The sequence below is a fragment of the Aspergillus piperis genome, assembly GCF_003184755.1.
Source record: "Aspergillus piperis CBS 112811 unplaced genomic scaffold BO85scaffold_1, whole genome shotgun sequence".
In the NCBI taxonomy this organism is placed as follows: Eukaryota; Fungi; Ascomycota; class Eurotiomycetes; order Eurotiales; family Aspergillaceae; genus Aspergillus; species Aspergillus piperis.
Window position 1 is genome coordinate 1,267,208 of NW_020291591.1, and position 19,515 is coordinate 1,286,722.

The following is a 19,515-nucleotide window of genomic DNA, read 5'->3' on the forward strand; positions in this document are numbered from 1 at the left end:
TATTTCATTGAATGTGGTCGTGAAAGAGTCACTGATTATAGAAAGATTCACTCTTCTTGATCACTGGGATTCAAAAGCTAAACTATGATGATATGCAGACAACGGTGCGGATAGTTGCAGGAGCGAAGCTCTGTCGAGGCCGGAGTCGAACTCCCCCACAAAAGTCAGGTGCCCGCCCGAGCGCGATTGGCCGCTCGGACTGCTGTACCTGGCCTCAATGGAAGTAGTCCGACTGTCTTCTTCTCCCTTTCCCCTATCATTCATTCGGTCTTTTTTTCTTGTCCCCTTCTCATAATTCATTACTTACACCCCTTTCTCCTTAATTGCTTCTGCCTCTTTAACCCCGTCTCGTCAATTTCTGGTCTCGCCTGTCGCTTGCCAGCATGCCTCTGGAAGCCCGCGTGAAATCTGTCCTGTCCGGCGACACGGTGGTGCTGTCGCATATCAACAACCCAGGCCAGGAACGTATCCTTAGTCTTGCATATGTCTCCGCGCCGAGGCTACGCAGAGAGGGAGATGAGGTGAGTTCGTTATTATTTGTGTCTTCAAATACAATGTCAATGCGCGGTACAACCGTTTCTTTTCTGCCTGGATAGGTGGCCTCTACATCGGGGACAATTGGCTGCATTCCTTCCGAAATCTAACATTCTTGACTGGGTTGGACTCGACCTTGTCTTGTTTAAATTAGCACCGCTTAATCTATTTATCAACAACTTGCTAACTTCCGCTGTTCTCTTTCTGCAGCCGTACGGCTTCCATTCCCGAGAGTTTCTCCGCGAGCTCCTAGTCGGAAAAGTCGTACAATTTCAAATCCTGTACACCATCCCTACCGGTGCTAAGCGCGACTACGGTACAATCAAACTCCCGACCTTCGACGTCTCCCTCCCCGACATCAGCGTCCAGGAAGGATGGACTCGCGTCCGCGAAGAGGCTGGCAAGCGCAGCGACGAGTCTGAAGAGACTGTGGCGTACCTGCAACGACTCCGTGCATTGGAGGAGCATGCCCAGACGGAGGGCAAGGGAACATGGGCAGGCACAGAGAGTGGTCGCACAGAGACCACTTATGAGCTGTCTGACCCTAAGGCGCTGGTTGACGAATGGAAGGATAAGCACTTGGAAGGTATCGTCGAGAGGGTTCTGAACGGCGACCGCCTGATCGTCCGTTTGCTCCTCTCTTCGGAGGAACACCTGCAGGTTGTCGCTGCCATGGCGGGTGTTCGTGCCCCAGCAGCCAAGCGAGTGACGGCTGACGGCAAGGAACAGCCTGCAGAGCCGTATGGAGACGAAGCATTCCAGTTCGTCGAATCGAGGATTCTGCAGCGCAAGGTCCAGGTGAATCTTCTGGGCGTCACCCCTCAGGGTCAACTGATTGCTAGTGTTCTCCACCCGAACGGCAATGTTGCCAAGTTTCTGCTGGAAGCTGGTCTGGCTCGTTGCCACGATCATCACTCCGCCCTGCTTGGTACTGAGATGGCAGCTTTCCGCCGTGCGGAGAAAGTAGCCAAGGACGCCAGAGTGGGCATCTTCACTGGTCTAGTTGCTCCCAAGGGTCCTGCTGGCGGGGCCGAGGACTACGTTGTTGGCCGCGTGCTGAACGCAGACACGCTCTTTATTCGCAACAAGGCCGGTCAGGAGAAGAAGATCCAGCTCAGCAGTGTCAGGCAACCGAAGCCGTCTGATCCCAAGCAGGCTCCTTTTGCCGCCGATGCTAAGGAGTTTGTGCGCAAGAGACTCATTGGAAAGCACGTCAAGGTCACTATTAACGGCAAGAAGCCCGCTACGGAGGGATACGAGGAGAGGGAGGTTGCCACCGTTGTTCAAGGAAACACCAACATCGCTCTGGCCCTTGTCCAGGCGGGTTACGCTTCCGTCATCCGTCACCGCCAGGATGACGAGGACAGGTCTCCTGAGTATGACAACCTCATGCTTGCTGAAGCAGAGGCCCAGGCCGAAGGCAAGGGCATGTGGGCTGCCAAGCCCCCCAAGCCCAAGCAGTACCAGGATTACTCGGAAAGCGTTCAGAAGGCCAAGATGGAAGTTTCCATTCTCCAGCGCCAGAAGCGTGTGCCGGCTATTGTCGACTTTGTCAAGTCAGGATCTCGATTCACCGTTCTGGTTCCTCGTGAGAACGCCAAGTTGACTCTTGTCTTGTCGGGTATCCGCGCTCCCCGGTCTGCCCGTAACCCCGGTGAGGCATCCGAGCCTTGCGGCCAGGAGGCTCACGATCTTGCGAACAAGCGCTGCATGCAGCGTGATGTTGAGATCGACGTGGAGACCATTGACAAGGTCGGTGGATTCATTGGTACTCTGTATGTGAACAAGGAGAACTTCACCAAGGTCCTCCTTGAGGAGGGACTTGCTACTGTCCACGCTTACTCTGCTGAGCAGTCTGGTCATGCTACTGAATACTTTGCTGCGGAGCAAAGGGCTAAGGAGGCCCGCAAGGGTCTCTGGCATGACTGGGACCCTAGCAAGGACATCGTTGAAGATGAGGAGGAGCCTGCCAACAGCAACAACAACACTGACACCGAGGTTGCCCAGCGTCGCAAGGACTACCGCGATGTGATGGTCACCTATGTCGACCCTACTACTGGCCGCGTTAAGGTCCAGCAGATTGGCACAGGCACCTCTGCCTTGACGGAGTTGATGAGTGCTTTCCGTTCGTTCCACCTCAACAAGGCCAACGACACTCCGCTCCCTGGACCTCCCAAGGCGGGCGACTTCGTCGCCGCCAAGTTCACCGAGGACAACGAGTGGTACCGCGCTAAGGTCCGTCGCAATGACCGTGAAAACCAGCAGGCTGAGGTTGTTTACATTGACTTCGGTAACTCGGAGGTCCTGCCCTGGTCCCGTCTCCGGCCCTTGAGCCAGCCGCAGTTCTCCGTTCAGAAGCTTCGCGCCCAGGCGGCTGATGCGGTGCTCTCCTTTGTCCAGTTCCCTGGTGCCGAAGATTACCTGCAAGATGCAGTCAGCTTCCTCGAAGACCAAGTCTACAACCGTGAGCTTGTTGCCAACGTCGACTACGTGTCTCCAGACGGAACCCTGCACGTCACTTTGCTGGACCCTACCGAGTCCAAGAACCTGGATCACAGTATCAATGCCGACATTGTTCGTGAGGGTTTGGCCATGGTGCCCAGGAAGCTGAAGGCCTGGGAGCGGGCCGCTACTGAGACAGTGTCCCACCTCCGCAGCGTAGAAGAGGAGGCGAAGCAGGAACGACGGGGTATGTGGGAGTATGGCGACCTGACCGAGGACTAAATGTTACACTCATAGTGTTGTGTTTGGAGTGGTGGAAGAAGATGTCTGTACAATTATCCACATGGCGCTTTATGTCGATTCCCATGAGCGACGCAATTAGTGGCTTTGGGCATTCTTACATTGGCAGCTTTTAAGAGCTGTGCTACATTAGTCTAGGATTTCTCAAATATGTTTTTCTGAATAAGGATACCAAAAGTTGGATCTTTGGCAACGTTCCTGTTTTTTTGTGCTCTGCATAACTCTGTGCATAGATGACATAAGCGGATGTTATCTCCGCGACTGTCCGATGCGGCGAACTGCCTTTCCCGACTTTGCAGCGTCAGCCCAATTTTCTTGTCCTTTATGCCATATCCCCGCCATTCCCCTTGTGTTTGCGGCTTTCGCTCATTGTTGGACTATTTGTGATTAGAATCCGACGTAGCCGGCGCCTGCTCGACTTGAAACAAGGCCTCGTGACGGGCTTGAAACATAAGACTATAACCGACTTCCGCCAACGCCGAGCTCAGCTCCTTCAAGGACCCGCTTCATCTTCAATACTTCCTCCTTTGCAATCGCCCAATTCAAAGCATACCCAATCTCCTTAATCCAGCACAATGCCTTTCTGGGGAACGAAGTCCTCTCAACCTGCGGCGGAGAGCGACGCCAAATCTACGCATGACGCGACCGATCCTATCAACGATCCCGTTGCGTCGGCCTCGCAGGCGGCTGGCACGGCGTGGCTCGCTGGCCATCTCCACCACCTGACTGATGACCAGGAGAAGAAGCTGGAAGAGTTCAAAAAACTGTGTGAGGAGAAGGGTTACTACAAGCCGGAACGGGATGGAGAGAAGGCCAGCCATGATGATGCGACGATGCTGTATGTCTATTCGCGCTTCGTCTACATAGACCTCGTCACGCACGATGAACACGCATTGGAGAGGAGCTAACGATTATTACTTTAGGCGCTTCCTTCGCGCGCGCAAGTTCGACGTTGACGGCGCTTGGGGCCAATTTAAGGACACCGAGGATTGGCGCCGGGATAATGCCATTGAGTCGCTCTACGAGAACATTGATGTGGACTCCTACGATGCTGCCCGGCGAATGGTTCGTGAGCTGATCTATATATGTATGGCGATGGTCGCTTATATGTTCCTGTCTAGTATCCCCAATGGACCGGTCGTCGAGACCGCCGAGGTATTCCCGTCTACGTTTTTGAGATCAAGCATCTAAACAGCAAGAACATGGCTGCATACAACGAGACCATGTCCTCTTCAACCACGGCCGAAACGCACCAGTCCTCCACGGTCCCGCAGCGCCTTCTGCGTCTGTTTGCTCTCTACGAGAACCTCCTCAACTTCGTCATGCCTCTGTGCTCGAAGCTTCCTCGTCCTAACCCCGAAACTCCCATTGTCACCTCTACCAACATTGTGGATGTTAGTGGCGTTGGGCTCAAGCAATTCTGGAACCTGAAGGGGCACATGCAGGATGCTAGTGTTTTGGCTACTGCTCACTACCCGGAGACCTTGGACCGGATCTTTGTGAGTCCACCGCCTCTCTTCACTCAATGATGAACCCGGCTAACCAGCTATCCTCGAAGATTATCGGTGCTCCTTCTTTCTTCCCTACAGTCTGGGGTTGGATTAAGCGCTGGTTTGACCCTGGAACCACTTCGAAGATCTTCATCCTCTCCGCCGCCGAAGTAAAGCCCACCCTGACAGCCTTCATGGACCCGTCCAGCATCCCCAAGCAGTACGGTGGCGACTTGGACTGGCAGTGGGGCGACATGCCTTATCTCGACGATGAGGCCCGCAAGGTCGTCGGCGCCCTGGAAACTCCTCCCGCCGAGGGAGAGACCAAGCCTGATTTCATCAAGGGCCCAGTTCTGTTCAAGGACGACCACGTCGAAGTCCTCGGAAAGGTGAACGGCGAGAGCCGCAAATCCAACATCCCTGTTGGCGCAACTCCTCCTGCTCAATCAAACACCACCTCCCCAGTGCAGGTCGAAAAGCCCACTGAGCAGGAGCAGACCAGCGAGAACGAGAAAGTCCCCCTGCAAGAACCGGCTCCCGCATCGGAAACTGAGACGCAAACAGTGACTGCATAAGTCATACGTTCCTAATCTCTTCCTTCCACACTTTTCACTGGTTTTTACTTCCCTTTCTTCGTCGAAGGTACCACTAATAGAACCCAACGCACGGCGCCAGCGGTTATCTCATTACCCTCTTCTCCCACAAGCTACACTACTGTTCTAGATAATATACCACTTTCCTACCATTGGTTTTCCTCTTCACATATTGTATTGTCCTTTCCCGGGCTTGAACAAGCATCATCATTGTCTTATATACTACTTTTCTTTTTCCATATTGTCATTTGCAGGATCTGTCATAGGTGTGACTTGGGTGTGTGCGCAGCAACCGTCATCATCATAGAAAGATGCATCTTTTTTTTCGGGTTATATTTAGATGATCATGGTCATTTTCAATACTTCTTTTTAAAGTTTCTGCCAGTTGGCTTTTTTTTACTACTGTTCCGGGCTTCTTGACCAAGAGAAATCGCGATCGCATTAGTACTACTACAACACATTGAGGTGAACTTGGTTCAAGTTTGGTTTGCGGGTTATATATATATATATTTCCCGCTGGGAAAGTTCTCGATCTACCTTATTCGGGCTGATTTATAAGTGTATTAAGGGGGTAATGTTAAAGTGCCATATCATAGTTTGTCCAGGCTCAGTACTGAACTTTCAGTAGTACTATTAGTTAGTAGTATACGGTGCGTTCCAATTGTATTGAACTTCCATTTCTCAATGATGAGATGGATGAAAAATGGAATCATTATAGTAGTTCCTGGTAGTGAATACTAAGAATAGAAATACTATAACTGTATATATGTTATATTACGTCTTTACATCGTATCGTATATCTAAAGTATAGTAGTAGTAGTAGGTAAAGGCAAGTAGGTAGGTGAGCAGCTTCATCTACTACCACCCCAATCCCAGCCTATCCCATCCTAACGTTTCGCTATAATACATCAATCGCAACGCAACTTAAAACTAAATCAGACTAGTGTTTATGTAGATTTCCAGATCATGTTGATCTGCTTTCTCTTGACCTGTTCAACGATATCTCAGTTAGCCAGCTGTTTACTAGTCATGGAATACAGATAATCATGGGTAAGCTGAGGGGTGGAACGTACCATCGGAGCCAAAACAATCACACCAGCCGTCAACGCCACAATAGTCAAGACTAGTTGCAACTTGGAGAATCCCTTGCCTAGGACATCGAATGCCTGGCTGGGGGTTGCTCGCGTAGCGAAGATGTCTCCGCCAAAGGCGAAGATCAGACTAGTACTTTCGAGCAGCGTCGGGGCGGAAAGGACGCTCTTGATACCGGCAACGTCTCGGGAATGCGTGTGGTACCATTTGCCATCGAACTCGAGGAAGGGGTTGTACTTGAAGAGACCCTCTTCGGCTTCGGTGGAGGTGGGGTCCCGGCCGACAGGACGGCGGGGGTCAAGGACGGGACGGGGAATGCCGATGATGGCGTTGGAAGAGGGAAGGGTGCAGAGGAGTTGGCGAGTGGTGATGCCCTGGCGGGTTTGAGTGACGGCCATGTGAGAGATGGGTTCCGGGATGATGAAGGCTTGCGAGATCACATGGGGCAGAGGGAGGTCACTGATGCTGGAGTAGTTGGAGGCTGCGTCCAGCGGGCCACGGTCGTTAGGAACGGGAGACTCGTATAGCTCGGAGATCACCAGTTGGTAGCCCTTGGCACTGGAAGGGTCGACAGCGTCTGCCCAGAAGGAGTAGGCGAACCAGTTCTCCGAGACAACGGAGGAAATGGGCTTTGTGGGATCGACTCCTTGGTGGGTGCTGGAGTGGAGGATCTTGCCGGAGATGGCATCAAGGAGATAGAAGGTAGCAGAGCTCTCACCCACGGCGGTGATGAGGGCGAGGTTGGGGTTTAGGTATTTGTAGAGAACAGACCGGTTGCCCAGCACTTTACCGATAGAGGCAACGGGATCGTGGGAGGGCCGCGCGGTGGCGTGGATGATCTTCTCGCCTGAGGTGGGCAGGAACTGCCAGACAGGGTGCTTGTTATCGCGAGCAGCCCATCCGAGGACACGGCCATCATCGCTAAGCGTTATGAAGAAACCCGGGCCATCAATAGACTCCAAGGGTGTACCATTGTCCTTAATGCCGACGGTACGGGGAGCGGTGCCATCGTGGGCGACGGCAACCGAGCGGATCTTTGCAGTGCCGGGGGTGCGCGCCAGAATCTCGCCAGATGAGGCATCTAGAGTGACAGAGCTGCCATCATCGACATACACCGTAGCAGTGCCAGGATGGGCCAGAATAGCCTTCACATTCCACGAGTCCGCTTCCGCAGCCTTGACCTTCCAAGACACGGCGCCGTGCTTGGCGGCATCAAGGGCGTAGACTCTTCCGTTCTCTGTGGCCACAATAACAGACTTGACAATACCGAAACTATCGAGGTTGGAGACCTCATCGGTCAAGATACTGGTCAAAATGCGCTTGGGCAGCCCCTTCAGCCACTCGGGAAGATGCTGAAGGTCTCTGGCGTGACGCTTAACGCGGTGCACGTAGGCCCCGTAAAGGCTTTCGTGACCCTCAACTTCCAGTTGATGAGCCAGATCCTCCTGAACGGCCTCCTGGACCCAAGTAGCGGCCAGAGCACCCGACAGAGCTTCATATCTAGTCCATTCGGTCTGGCCATTGCGAATCAATTGCCAGTCGCCAGATTCCAAGGCAGCGGCCGTCCGAACAGCAACGCTCTTATCCTTGGCAACGACCTCCGATACAGAATGCAAAGCTTGCTCCATAGGGGGAGCTTGGTGGACCCATCTTCCCAGTACTCCGTGAGAGACAGAAGAAACGACAGTGGTCTCAGACTGAGTGATGCGGGTGAAGTAGACGTTGGCATCCTTGTTGCTCGTCGAGAAAACGGACCATCCCTGCAAGCGAGGAAGTTCGTAGGCCTTGGTTACCGAAGCGGACTTCAAGTCGACGTGATAAACTTCCGCCCAAGTGGTAGACTCTGTCTCGTAGTGCACCAGGAAATGCGGCAGCGACTCGAGCTTCTTGGGAGCATGAACCGTGATAGAGCTGACACTCTCACCACTTGTATTTTCAATATCAAACGAGTGTACCTGCTTCGTACCGATGACGTTGACCTTGAGTGTTTTGATTGACTGATCCGCCCAAACAATCATGGGTGCGGCAGTGTTCGCACCCACGAAGAGGACGGAGTTGGTGCTAGACAAGTCGCTTTCCGAGCTCAGAATATGCTGTCGAGTTTGGCGACCGGTCAAGGGATCCAAAGAAGTAACCTTGATTCTGTATCCTTTCCGGGAGGAGGGCTGCAGAGCGACGTAGAAGACCTCGGTGGCCGATGACGACAATTGGAGGGGAATATCGCCGCTACCGAGAAGTGTCAGCGATGAAAGCTCCAACAGCAGTCAATTTCAAGTATAACCGTACCTTTCGTCCAAGTGCTCCCACTTCGTCCGACCCGAATCTCCATCCAGCCTTCGGACAACGCCAGCCTTTCCGCTCCAAAGCGCCACAGTGTCTTTGGTCGATGGAGCCGCACTGGCATCCTCCAGCTCCAAAAGCTCGAGATCAGCGAGCACTTCGCCCTCAAACCAGTTTTCCCAGATCAATTTGCCATCCAGAGCAGTCCACGAAGAAATGTAATCGCCTAGCGCGCTGACCAGGGCGTTTGTGCCTTCGGAGGCGCGGAGAAGACCGTGGGGATTGCTTTCAGCAGCGGGCACATCAGATCGCGAGAGGTTCTGTCTCCAGACAAGAGAGCCGTCCCTAGGATTCACAGCACCGAGCAGCGACTTTTCCGAAAGAGTGTAGAGTAAGGAGGCATTGGAGGAAGCGGACGGTTTGAGGAAGAAGGTCGATTGGGAAGTGGGAAAGCCGAGCAGCGCGTGATGGTAGTCAACATGGTTGACCTCGTCCCGGTAAATGGCCAGGGATGAGGGAACGCACGAGGCGAGCAAGAGAAGCGTCGCCTGTAGCCACATGGTTATGACTGATGTTTCCGGTCGGGCATTGGAGGGCGACAGAGGAGAGAGGTAGCTGGGACGAGATGGAGGCCGACTAACGATAAGCTGCGGATCATCGATGACGGGCGGTGATGTATCATCGGGCAGAATCCCTTTTCCCCCGGTTTTTCTCCACTACAGCTTCAGCTTCTGGCTCGATTGCACTTCTACCAATTCTTCATTACCAGAAACAGCTTTTACGACATTTTACTGATGGGTGCTACTATGGCTGAAATTGACGTGGCTATGTGTCAATCAATTGAAGTGCGACACATGTCCTCTACCTAATTTTGATCGTTGTTTACGAGCAAGGTCCTTCAAGCTGCTACCAGAACGGTGATATAGTCCGAATTCATATACATTTTGATGCTTTCTATGTACAAATACAATCTGGGGAATTGAAGTAATGCTTATCAGATCCAAGAATCTCATGCTTGCCCGAAGCAGGTCTTGTTGGCAGCTCTGACAACCGCCTTCTCTCCCTCAGTCATGTCGTCGGTAATTTCCCATGGCTGACTTCCCATACCCATGGCGCGCAGGCCCTCTGCATCAACCGAGCTCCAGTCAAGTGCTCCCTGGAAACCGATCTCACCGGGTCCACCAGCGCCCGGGAAATCCCAAGGCGGGGAGTAAGCAAGCGCAGCCTGGCGCTGCTTGAGCAGGTAGTTCACGTTCATCTCGCACATAGGCGTGGCAGGGATGTAGAGAACGCTGGAGTCTCCCTTGCCGCGATGTTCCTTATCGACGGAGTGCAAGGAATCGCAGTGCCAGGCAACGTAGTCACCAGGTTCCACCTCAGGGACGGACACCATGGTGGTTTCCAGGTCCAAGTGAGGATGCGTGACGGGGTTGTATTCCTGGCATGTTCCGGGTACGGCACCAGGGAATGTGTTATCCAGCAACGGCTGCGAGGAGACTGGGTCGAAGAAAGGTCGGAGGATAGTGTAAGCGGTACTCTGAATGACCATGGGGCAAACATGCAGCGAGCCTTCGCCGGGAGCTGTGTTGGACATGGACAGCCATCCTTGGAAGAATCTCAGCATGGAGCAGGAACCAGCGCCGTTATACATGTCCATGTTGGCCGAGACACGGTGCTTGGCGTCCCATGGGTCGTATTCCTCCCATTTGCCCTCTAGAATCTTGGAGTAGACTCGGGAGTATTCAGGATCCTCCCAGCGCTCCAATGATCCACCATCAATATGAGGGCCAAGGGTGAATTTTGCGTCGCCAGGTTGCCTGATGCGGAGTCTGTCTGCGTAGGTCAAAGGATTCCGAGTCGAGATCGGAGTGTTGGGATCGGACGAGTGCCAGAGGCGCTGCAGGAATCGCTGGGTACCGAGCATGCTCGGATGTGCTCGGGCCTCTGCTTGGGATGGAGTCCAGTACAGCTCATAGACTGCTGGGGAGTCGGGAGGGAAGGCCTTCACGCGCTCTTGGTTGGCAGCAGCATAGTCCTTGATCCTCTCCTTCCAGTCGAGGGCTTTCTCTCGAGGCACCACGTTTCTGATGACCACGGAACCTCTGTGACGGATCTCCGCAAGGAGATGGTCTGGGACGGTGCCATTAACCACGTCGGAGTATTGCACTGATGGGATGATCTGGACATTCGGTTAGTGACACTCACTCATACATATAGAAGATGCCATGGGAACTTACATCGCTTCCTTTGGCCTTGATCTTGTGCACTTCCTCTTCCAAGCTGGGAAGGAGTCGCTCCCAACTGTCCTTCAGAGCCTTTTCATTCTTTTCAAAGTATTTCAGCTTCAGATCCCTGAACCGCGGGGGTAGTGGCTCTGGCTTGTAGTCTGGTCTCAAACTGGGGAAGACGCTGGAAATATCGCCCGCGGCCTTGGTCATCGACGACGCTGAAGTCGACGTGGACGCGGCGCGGGCGGCCGTTTTTGAAAGAAATTTAGACATAGACATGATACCTATCTTTCCAATGTGTACTGGAAATCTGGATTTTTCTGATCACTGGCAGACAGGACCTCTTGCGATTGATATACCTGCGGCTGGGGCGGAATATTGTCGGGAAACCATATTAAGTAGCCGGCCCGATTACCATATACGGAAGTTCCCCGCCTCCCCCGCAAAAGCGGCAACAAGAAAATGCGGGAATGTTGCTCTTTGCGGGATCCACATTGCCCCGGAATGAACTATTGCCTTCACTTGAGGTTGTCTCATACGTATTTCAGAGGCGAAAAATTGAAGGAAGCTGGGATTTATAGGTCATGGCTCGGGGATAGAGTTCAGACTAGCCATCGTACTCACCGATAAACAATTGATACGAAGGCACCCTCCATAGCAGGCCCGCTGCAACCGCCCTTGCACGTCCTGCACAGAAAGCAGTGGATCAGGTCTCGTTGCCAATGACTTCAAGCGAGCTGATCGGCACTTTCACCGAGGGGAGTACCCCGAGAGGCAGCGGTCAGACAGGAGTTGATGACTTGTCCTCGGTCTTGTTCCGGGTTTCTACCACCTTTAGGGCTCTCGTCCTCGGTCTAGTGATACAGCGACATGCCCATGGGGTAGGCCTGGGTCCCGTATCGAACCCCTCCGGAACAGCCATAAAGTAGCACAGGGCCACTCGGCAGAAAGCCACCTAACCACCAAACCACACTCCCCATTGCAGCTTCCTGGGTCTCAATCCCACTTTAGAATGTCCTTCGCCGTTCAAGGCCGAGCTGCTATCGTGACGGGGGCAGGTTCAGGTTCGTCACGCATGGTATTCAGCCGATAAGCAAACCTCACTCTAAGTTGTAATTGTAGGAATTAACCTGTCCTTCGCCAAACTTCTCCTCGAGCATGGATGCAATGTCCTGTTCGCCGATCTAGCCCTACGTCCAGAGGCAAAGACGCTAGTGGATCAATACTCAGCGAAGGGCAAGACGCCACGAGCCGTCTTCCAGCGGACCGACGTGACCGATTGGCAACAGCTCGAGCACATGTTCGAGGTAGCAGAGCAGGAATTTGGGGAGCTCGATATTGTGTGTCCTGGCGCAGGCATCTTTGAACCGGTATAGTTTCCCAATCCACTGATACCAGTGTTATGCATCACGCAAGGGGTAGTATTCTGCAGGCACGTTCGTTTGCTCACGCCCGATTTACCTCACAGCACTGGACCAACTTCTGGCGTCCTCCGGGAACCCCTGAAAGCCGTGACCCGCGGTATGGAGGCCGCTATGCCCTCCTCGATATCAATCTCACGCATCCGATTCGTACGACACAGCTAGCCATTGCCCATTTTCTACGCCATGGGAACAAGCAGCGACGCAAGCACATCGTCCACATCTCCAGTATTGCCGGCCAGAACCCCAACTTCATCGCCCCGATCTATGTTGCCACGAAACACGGCATCAATGGTTTGGTACGGTCGTTGGCTGGCCTGGACCAGGAGTGCGGAATCCGTATCACAGCTGTTGCGCCGGGAGTTATCAAGACGCCGTTGTGGACGGACCATCCTGAAAAGCTCAAGGTAGTGAATGAAGGGGCGGATGCATGGGTAACTCCAGAAGAAGTAGCACAGGTCATGCTGGCGCTTATCCAACAGGACAAGGTGAGCGGTATCATTGGGGATCAGAGTGGTCGTGGTCCCCAGTACCCAGTCAGTGGTGGAACTATCCTGGAGGTCTCCAAGACAGTTCGGGCAGTAGAGCCTTTCAATGATGCTGGGCCTGGAGATCGTCCAGGAAATACGGTCTCCGATAACAGTGCAGTGATTAATGAGACACTTGGTCTGCTGTCGCAGCCTGGATGGGGAGTGCCCAAGTTGTAGATAGATGGAGATAGAAATAATACTAATACTACTTTGGCTTTCAAGATGCTGAAGGCTTAAGCAATTCCGAAAACGAATGACCATTATCTACTCACAATAGGTTATATAAGCCAGCTTCGCGTAGCTTCAACTACTGGAATCGAGCAGGTGGCGGCCATATCCCATCTCTGTCCTCCCTAAATTTCGCATTGACGGCCGCATGCAACCTGGTCAGCTCCGAGGTATGTCGATAGGGCTTCCGTCTCGCCTCGCCCTGGAGATCGCGCTGAACCAACCGCGCGAACAATGTCGGGGCGATATGCTTGATGTCGACTTTTAGGGGTTGTAAAGCCTCGGACTGAGCTCCAGTCGCAGCTCCAGTCCCGCTTCCAGTCCCGCTTCCCATCTTAGTTTCTGGCTCTGGCTCTGGCTCTCTCTTTGCCTCGGACTGGGATTCCGGCTCAGCTAACCAGATATACGGCCGTGTTGTTTCACGCGAGCGGAAAGCCTCGTCATTGACATAGAGAAAAGCATCGCGTCGAAAGCCAGCAGGAATCTCGCCGTTTGGGAGCATTGTGCTGAAGAACCTGCGCCGTAGTGCACTAGGGTCCATATTGTTATTCCTAGTACTACCTGGAACAGCCACCCAGTGCAATGCGAACCGGTCTCTCGTCTCGTCCTTAATCAACCTCGCTGAATAGTGTAGTCCATGGTAAACAGCCGTTCTGATTAGGGATTTATATTGTGGAAGGCGCCCTCCTTCCTCTTCTTCTCCTTTCGGGTAGAATACCACGAGACCAAAGGGACCACCTTCTTCACCAAGGCCAGACTCACAACCAGGAACAGAATCACGCGCTGAAGCTGAACTGGATTGCAGTACATGCTCCTGCCAGGGAACCTTCAAGGCAAACAGAATATTCCTAATGTCATCATCATTCAGCGCGTTGGCCGCCATCAACTCCACCTTTCGCCATCGCTGCAGAACCTTCTGCGCCACCTCCATAGCAGCCCGAATATCGTCTGTCCTCGCCGCTACTATAGCTCGAGCCTTAAGGTCCCGATCTTCGGGAGAAAGGCGCGCCACCTCGGACAGGATACGGCCCGATTGTCCCTCGACTACGCCGGTCGTTAAGAGACCGGCTTCTTTATGGCTCAAGCCGAGGCTGCTAAGGGGGATGTCGTTGCCGGTATTATTGCTGCTATTGATGGCTTTGGTAATTAGTTCGCCCATGGACAAGCCGCAGGCATTTCGACAGAGGGTGTCTTCCTCGTCTGGTAGGGGGCGGTAGGTGATGAGTCGACGTTCTTGATCTGTTAGTGAAGAGGGATTGGATATGGCGCGGCTGTAGAGGGTGCGTGTTGATTCATCTAGGACTAAAGGGGTGGTATCTCCAGCATTGATGGGAAGCCACATTATGTTGACAACTGATTATGTGATGATCTAGAAAGAAGAGGGTTATTGTGTGCAGAGATTTGGTTGTAGCAGAGTTAGACGGCTGTTGTCTCAAGCAGCATGGGTAGTTTACCTTAATTAGCCCTCATAGTAACAACTTATACTCCTATCAGATTTTAATTCATAGGGGTAAATTATAGACTTTGTAATCACCAAATTGAGATAGATTTAGTGCCCAAATGGTAGATACTAGATGAACGGGATAAAGCATATATACAATTCCAGAGGTCAAACGAATACATGTCATGCAAGCACGAGAAGTATTGATACCTATGCTTACTCCGTTAGTTAACTAATTAGTTACGGTGTGGCTGGGTTGGGTGACTCAGGCGAGATTCAGCCAAATATGGAAACTCTTTCCAGTCTCATCCTGTCGCCAGCTAGGAAAGATAATATTACGTATTACTGGGTCAAGGCAGGCTGGCACTCTGCAGATTGCGCGAGGGCACTAAGGAATGGTGTATGACCTGTGCTTCAGCCTGGAGTAGTAGTACTCCACTCACTGTCTCAGTAAGTACATGACCTGGCTTACTGTCCTTACCACAGCAGCAATTCTGTAAGCTTTTAAGCAACAAAACAATGCTTCAGTACCAGCCTTCTTCTCACCTTGATTGTGGGCTTCTGATAACATTGCATGATACTACCAAGTAGACAACTAGTAGACAATAGGAAGGTGTAGTCGTGACAATCTGGGGAAAAGAAGTGAAGCCACCAATGGCGGAGGGCGATTAAGGGACTGACTAACTAGACTCTCCACCGCCTCCGCTCCTTCGGCGGCATTTGGATTGCGCTGTTCATTCCCTTTCCCTTTTCCTTCTTCTTATCTCCGGATGTCTTTCCCTTCTCCAACCCCTCTTTTTTCTTAATTTCTCCTTTAATTCTCCCTCTCCAACTAACTTCTTCGTTGATTTGATTTCCGTTCCTAACCGTCTTCCGAGCACATCTCCCGCTGCACCGCTGGTTCGAGTGAACTTCAACCGACTATGGTTGGTTGATCACCCGCAATCTTTTGTCGTGTGGCCACCTTCAATCCTTATCTACCGCCTCCAAAAGAACTACTCCTACCACCTCCTCAACACAACTCGACTCTTCCTCCCACTTACTTCCTCACGATGATGGACGACGAAGCTTCCGTCGGGATTGGCTCCCCTCGAGCCGGTTCTCGAAGGTAACCTATAACACCTCCAATTCGGAGTACTTCCCCTGCTCTCAAGCCTTATCGCTGACAGGTACCCATCGGTCGCAGACACGGCGGCAAAGGGAAACGAAGCATCGGACATCATGGCGATGCCAGCTGGGTCAGCTGTGTGATCAACTTGGTCAACACAAGTGAGTCAGGCCGGATATCATATACCTTTACTCCGCAATCGTTACTGACTCATGCTCTGTCCTTGTCTGTTAGTTATCGGTGCCGGTGTTATGGCCATGCCGCTAGCCATCTCTCACATGGGAATCGTCCTCGGTGTCTTTGTGATTCTATGGTCAGGAATGACCGCAGGTTTCGGTCTATATCTCCAGTCTTTATGTGCCCGATATCTCGAACGAGGCACTGCATCCTTCTTCGCCTTATCCCAGATCACCTATCCTAATATCGCTGTCATCTTCGATGCCGCCATTGCGGTCAAATGCTTCGGAGTCGGTATCAGCTACCTCATCATCATTGGCGATCTGATGCCGGGCGTGGTTCAAGGATTCGTTGGAGGTGCTCCCGACTATGACTTTTTGGTGGACCGGCATTTCTGGGTAACGGCCTTCATGTACGCTGACTACGGCATTGAGTGCGTCGGACAGTGCTAACTAGTTTCAGGCTCATCGTTATCCCTCTCTCATACCTCCGTCGCTTGGATTCGCTCAAATACACAAGTATTGCAGCTCTGGTCTCGATGGCCTATTTGGTGGTATTGGTCGTATACCACTTTGTGAAAGGGGACACCATGGAGGACCGTGGTCCGGTTCGAGTGATTCACTGGGCAGGCCCTGTGCCTACCCTCAGCAGTCTGCCTGTCATTGTTTTCGCGTTTACATGCCATCAGAACGTATGTTCCCGAGACCCACAACCCAAATCTTCACTTCCATGGTTCATTGCTCTGACGTGCACCTCAGATGTTCTCAATTTTGAACGAGATCGGCAACAACAGCCATTTCCGAACCACCGGTGTTGTCCTGGCCAGTATCGGTAGTTCTGCCGCCACATACATTCTTGTCGCTATCACTGGGTACCTCTCCTTTGGAAACAGTGTCGGCGGAAATATCGTGAGCATGTACCCACCGGGTCTTTGGGCTACGATTGGCCGCGCTGCTATCGTCATGCTTGTCATGTTCTCGTATCCTCTTCAGTGCCACCCGTGCCGGGCCTCCGTTGACGCAGTGCTGCGCTGGAGGCCCAAGTCCTCGTCCAATAGCGACACCGCCCCTCATCGGAACCCTCTCCTGGGCCAGAGGGGCGGCCGAACTGCGGAGCCGATGAGTGACCTCCGATTCTCGATCATTACGACTACCATCCTTGTACTGAGCTACATTGTGGCCATGACTGTGTCTTCTTTGGAAGCTGTTCTTGCCTATGTCGGCAGCACAGGAAGCACCAGCATTAGTTTTATCCTCCCGGGATTATTCTACTACAAGATCTCCTCTCCCGACTCGCCCCACCACCAGCGTCTGATGAAAGAAGACGACGAAGCAGCGGAAGGTATGCTGTCCGACGATAGCAACGACGAAGATGGAGAAGAGAGCGTGCAGGCACGCCCCCTAACCGACAGCGGCATCCTCCGCCGAGGAAAACGCCACTGGCGCCGAACCCTACTACGAAAGTTGAGTTTGGCACTCGTAGTATACGGAGTGGTGGTTATGGTCGTATGCCTGATCACGAACTCTGTTTTCATTGCTTCTCACTAGACGGGTTTTGGTTTGGTTTTGGATGCGGGGAAGGTGAAAAAAGATCTGGATGCGTTCCATTTCCGTCCATTAGCTTTTTGGCCCTCGTGTGAGGTGACCTTTTCCGCTTTCCTACTAAATTTAGACACTCCCTACCAATCTTCTTTTCTTAGGTTTATTTCTTTGTTTCTTGCATCTATTGGTTTCCTTTCGGGTTTGCGATCTAGATCTGGGCTCTTTTCGTCCTACGGTTACAATGTTGGGGTTTCTGCACGCTATACCATTGCACCGGCGTTGGGGTTCGTGTTTGGTCCGGTTTAGATCAACATCCTAAACCTTGGAATATATCTTTTCAATCTAATTGATGCCTTTACTTTCTTACCAATCCATCTCTCTTACTTTTGGCCTGATCTTGTCGGCTGGTCTTGGTTCTGTTAAGTTACTACGTCCTATGAACCTGGTTTCTTGCTTTCCATAGACAGATACTCCGGTTCAAATGAATACAGAACTTATTGAAGTCGATCTACTAATTATAAAATACTACTAATACAAGCCAGGATGTCTTATCACAGGTCATTGCAACTATAGAATGGATGTAGATAAACAGGCTTGTCTGAACGAGTGAAGAGAAGTAAACAAAGACCAACGCAACTAAAACTAATCGATGGGTACAGTATCATTAGGCAATACAAGCAAGTCAGGTGAGGTATTCTATCACCGCATGAAGCATAGAAGAGAGTCCATCCCACGATCACTCACTGCAATTCCTCAACCACCACCGCTACCAGCAAGTAGCACAATCTGTATCATGGCAAACTTACCCCCACTACCACCTATCCTTCCTTACAACCCATCAAAATAACAACCAGGTCATCCCAACCTAGTTATTATTCTGACTATTCAGAATCCTCAAAATCGCCAAAAACAGATTCAGGATATCCAAGTACAGCGAAATGCTCGCGGCAATCTCCTCCTCAACATGATAATGCCTCATCACCAACTGCGTATCAACAAGAATATACGCGGAGAAGATCAATGCCGCCAGGCCCCCATAAATCAGCTCGACGGTGCTATTGGCAGGGAAAAACACGGCCACGAAGCCAAACAAGATCAGGAACCACAGGCCACCGAAGAGGTAGGGCATCCAGTTAGTGAAGTCGTACTTGGTCTGGCAGGCGAAGAGGGTGAGAGCGACGAAGAGACCGAAGGTGAGGATGAGGGCTTGGATGACGAGCCGGGCGTCGTAGAAGGAGGTTACGACGCTGATGGAGTAGGCTTCGAGAAGGGTGAATCCGGATAGGAAGAGGAGGTTGGCCGGGTAGGATTTGCGCTTCCAGTAGGTGACGAGCATGAAGCCAAGGGCGCCGAAGACGGAGACCATCATGAGCCAGAAGTTGGATTGGATCCAGAGGCGGTAGCTGGGGGAGAAGAAGGAGATGGAGCTGAGGATGGTGGTGAGGAGGAGTTGGGCCGTTCTGTTTTGTGATTACTCTCTTGTCAGTTTTGTTCTGATGCTATTCTTGATTATTGCTTTCTTGGAATATAGTGTATGTGGTGCTTACAAGATGGAATAGACCTTCCGGATGAACTGCATACGGATGGGCAAGGTGCCCTCCGCGACGGTGCCGCCGAACTAAACAATCACATCTGTTAGTTGTTTTTTGTTCCTCCCAGATGATGCAAGCTTCTTTGTTGAAAGTGGTGGTGTATGTACCTTGAAATCGTCAGGAACATTGTCGTCCTCGCTGCGTGGTGCTGCTTGCGAGTAGTCGGCCGTTGCCTGATAAGACGGCGGGGGTTGAGGATAGGCGCGCTCCTCGAAGGAGTCGCGCTGCGGAGCAGGCTCGTATCTGGTGTTAGCTGCCATTTGCAACTGTAATGAGTTTCAGTTGTCTCTGACGCTGTCAGACTAGTAGTATGGATGGAATGAGTTGATGGGACAGTCTGTCATATTAGATAGTTAAGATAGACTAATCGGGGAAGGGAAGGAAGGAGAGGAGAGAGAGGGCCGAGAACCGCTGCGGCGCCGCGGCTCAACGGCGCTCCGGGGCAGGTGACGTCGGTGGTGTCACCTGATGGTGTTATTGCCTTAGGCAGACGTATACTATCGCCATCTAGTATGTTC

General features: G+C 52.2%; 6 protein-coding genes across 6 annotated transcripts; 3 read left to right on the forward strand and 3 right to left on the reverse strand.

Annotated features, from left to right (window-relative positions):
* Positions 1-253: 253 nt before the first annotated feature.
* Positions 254-3,467, forward strand: BO85DRAFT_410369 (putative transcription factor (Snd1/p100)). Its single transcript, XM_025657477.1, has 2 exons — positions 254-521; positions 745-3,467. Exons 1-2 carry the CDS (start codon positions 384-386, stop codon positions 3,256-3,258), a joined length of 2,652 nt encoding a protein of 883 aa, XP_025520868.1. The 5' UTR covers positions 254-383; the 3' UTR covers positions 3,259-3,467.
* Positions 3,468-3,759: 292 nt separating this feature from the next.
* On the forward strand, positions 3,760-5,645 carry BO85DRAFT_13755 (SEC14 family lipid-binding protein). Its single transcript, XM_025654049.1, has 4 exons — positions 3,760-4,114; positions 4,200-4,341; positions 4,398-4,775; positions 4,835-5,645. Exons 1-4 carry the CDS (start codon positions 3,852-3,854, stop codon positions 5,339-5,341), a joined length of 1,290 nt encoding a protein of 429 aa, XP_025520869.1. The 5' UTR covers positions 3,760-3,851; the 3' UTR covers positions 5,342-5,645.
* A 464-nt stretch (positions 5,646-6,109) lies between these two features.
* On the reverse strand, positions 6,110-9,325 carry BO85DRAFT_386727 (uncharacterized protein). Its single transcript, XM_025656642.1, has 3 exons — positions 8,738-9,325; positions 6,433-8,677; positions 6,110-6,348 (listed from the first exon to the last, which is right to left on the reverse strand). The coding sequence occupies exons 1-3, from the start codon at positions 9,289-9,291 to the stop codon at positions 6,307-6,309; spliced, it is 2,841 nt and encodes a 946-aa protein (XP_025520870.1). The 5' UTR covers positions 9,292-9,325; the 3' UTR covers positions 6,110-6,306.
* A 415-nt stretch (positions 9,326-9,740) lies between these two features.
* BO85DRAFT_360949 (DUF1479 domain-containing protein) lies at positions 9,741-11,169 on the reverse strand (the record flags this gene model as incomplete). Its single annotated transcript, XM_025655572.1, has 2 exons — positions 9,741-10,910; positions 10,969-11,169. The coding sequence occupies 2 exons, from the start codon at positions 11,167-11,169 to the stop codon at positions 9,741-9,743; spliced, it is 1,371 nt and encodes a 456-aa protein (XP_025520871.1).
* A 633-nt stretch (positions 11,170-11,802) lies between these two features.
* BO85DRAFT_410380 (uncharacterized protein) lies at positions 11,803-17,911 on the forward strand. The gene is made up of 8 exons (XM_025657478.1): positions 11,803-12,023; positions 12,082-12,329; positions 12,428-13,046; positions 13,442-13,476; positions 15,749-15,848; positions 15,922-16,276; positions 16,327-16,555; positions 16,623-17,911. The coding sequence occupies exons 1-8, from the start codon at positions 11,972-11,974 to the stop codon at positions 17,409-17,411; spliced, it is 2,427 nt and encodes an 808-aa protein (XP_025520872.1). The 5' UTR covers positions 11,803-11,971; the 3' UTR covers positions 17,412-17,911.
* A 27-nt stretch (positions 17,912-17,938) lies between these two features.
* BO85DRAFT_515534 (Bax inhibitor-1 family protein) lies at positions 17,939-19,368 on the reverse strand. Its single transcript, XM_025664788.1, has 3 exons — positions 19,105-19,368; positions 18,953-19,023; positions 17,939-18,865 (listed from the first exon to the last, which is right to left on the reverse strand). Exons 1-3 carry the CDS (start codon positions 19,255-19,257, stop codon positions 18,271-18,273), a joined length of 819 nt encoding a protein of 272 aa, XP_025520873.1. The 5' UTR covers positions 19,258-19,368; the 3' UTR covers positions 17,939-18,270.
* Positions 19,369-19,515: the final 147 nt, after the last annotated feature.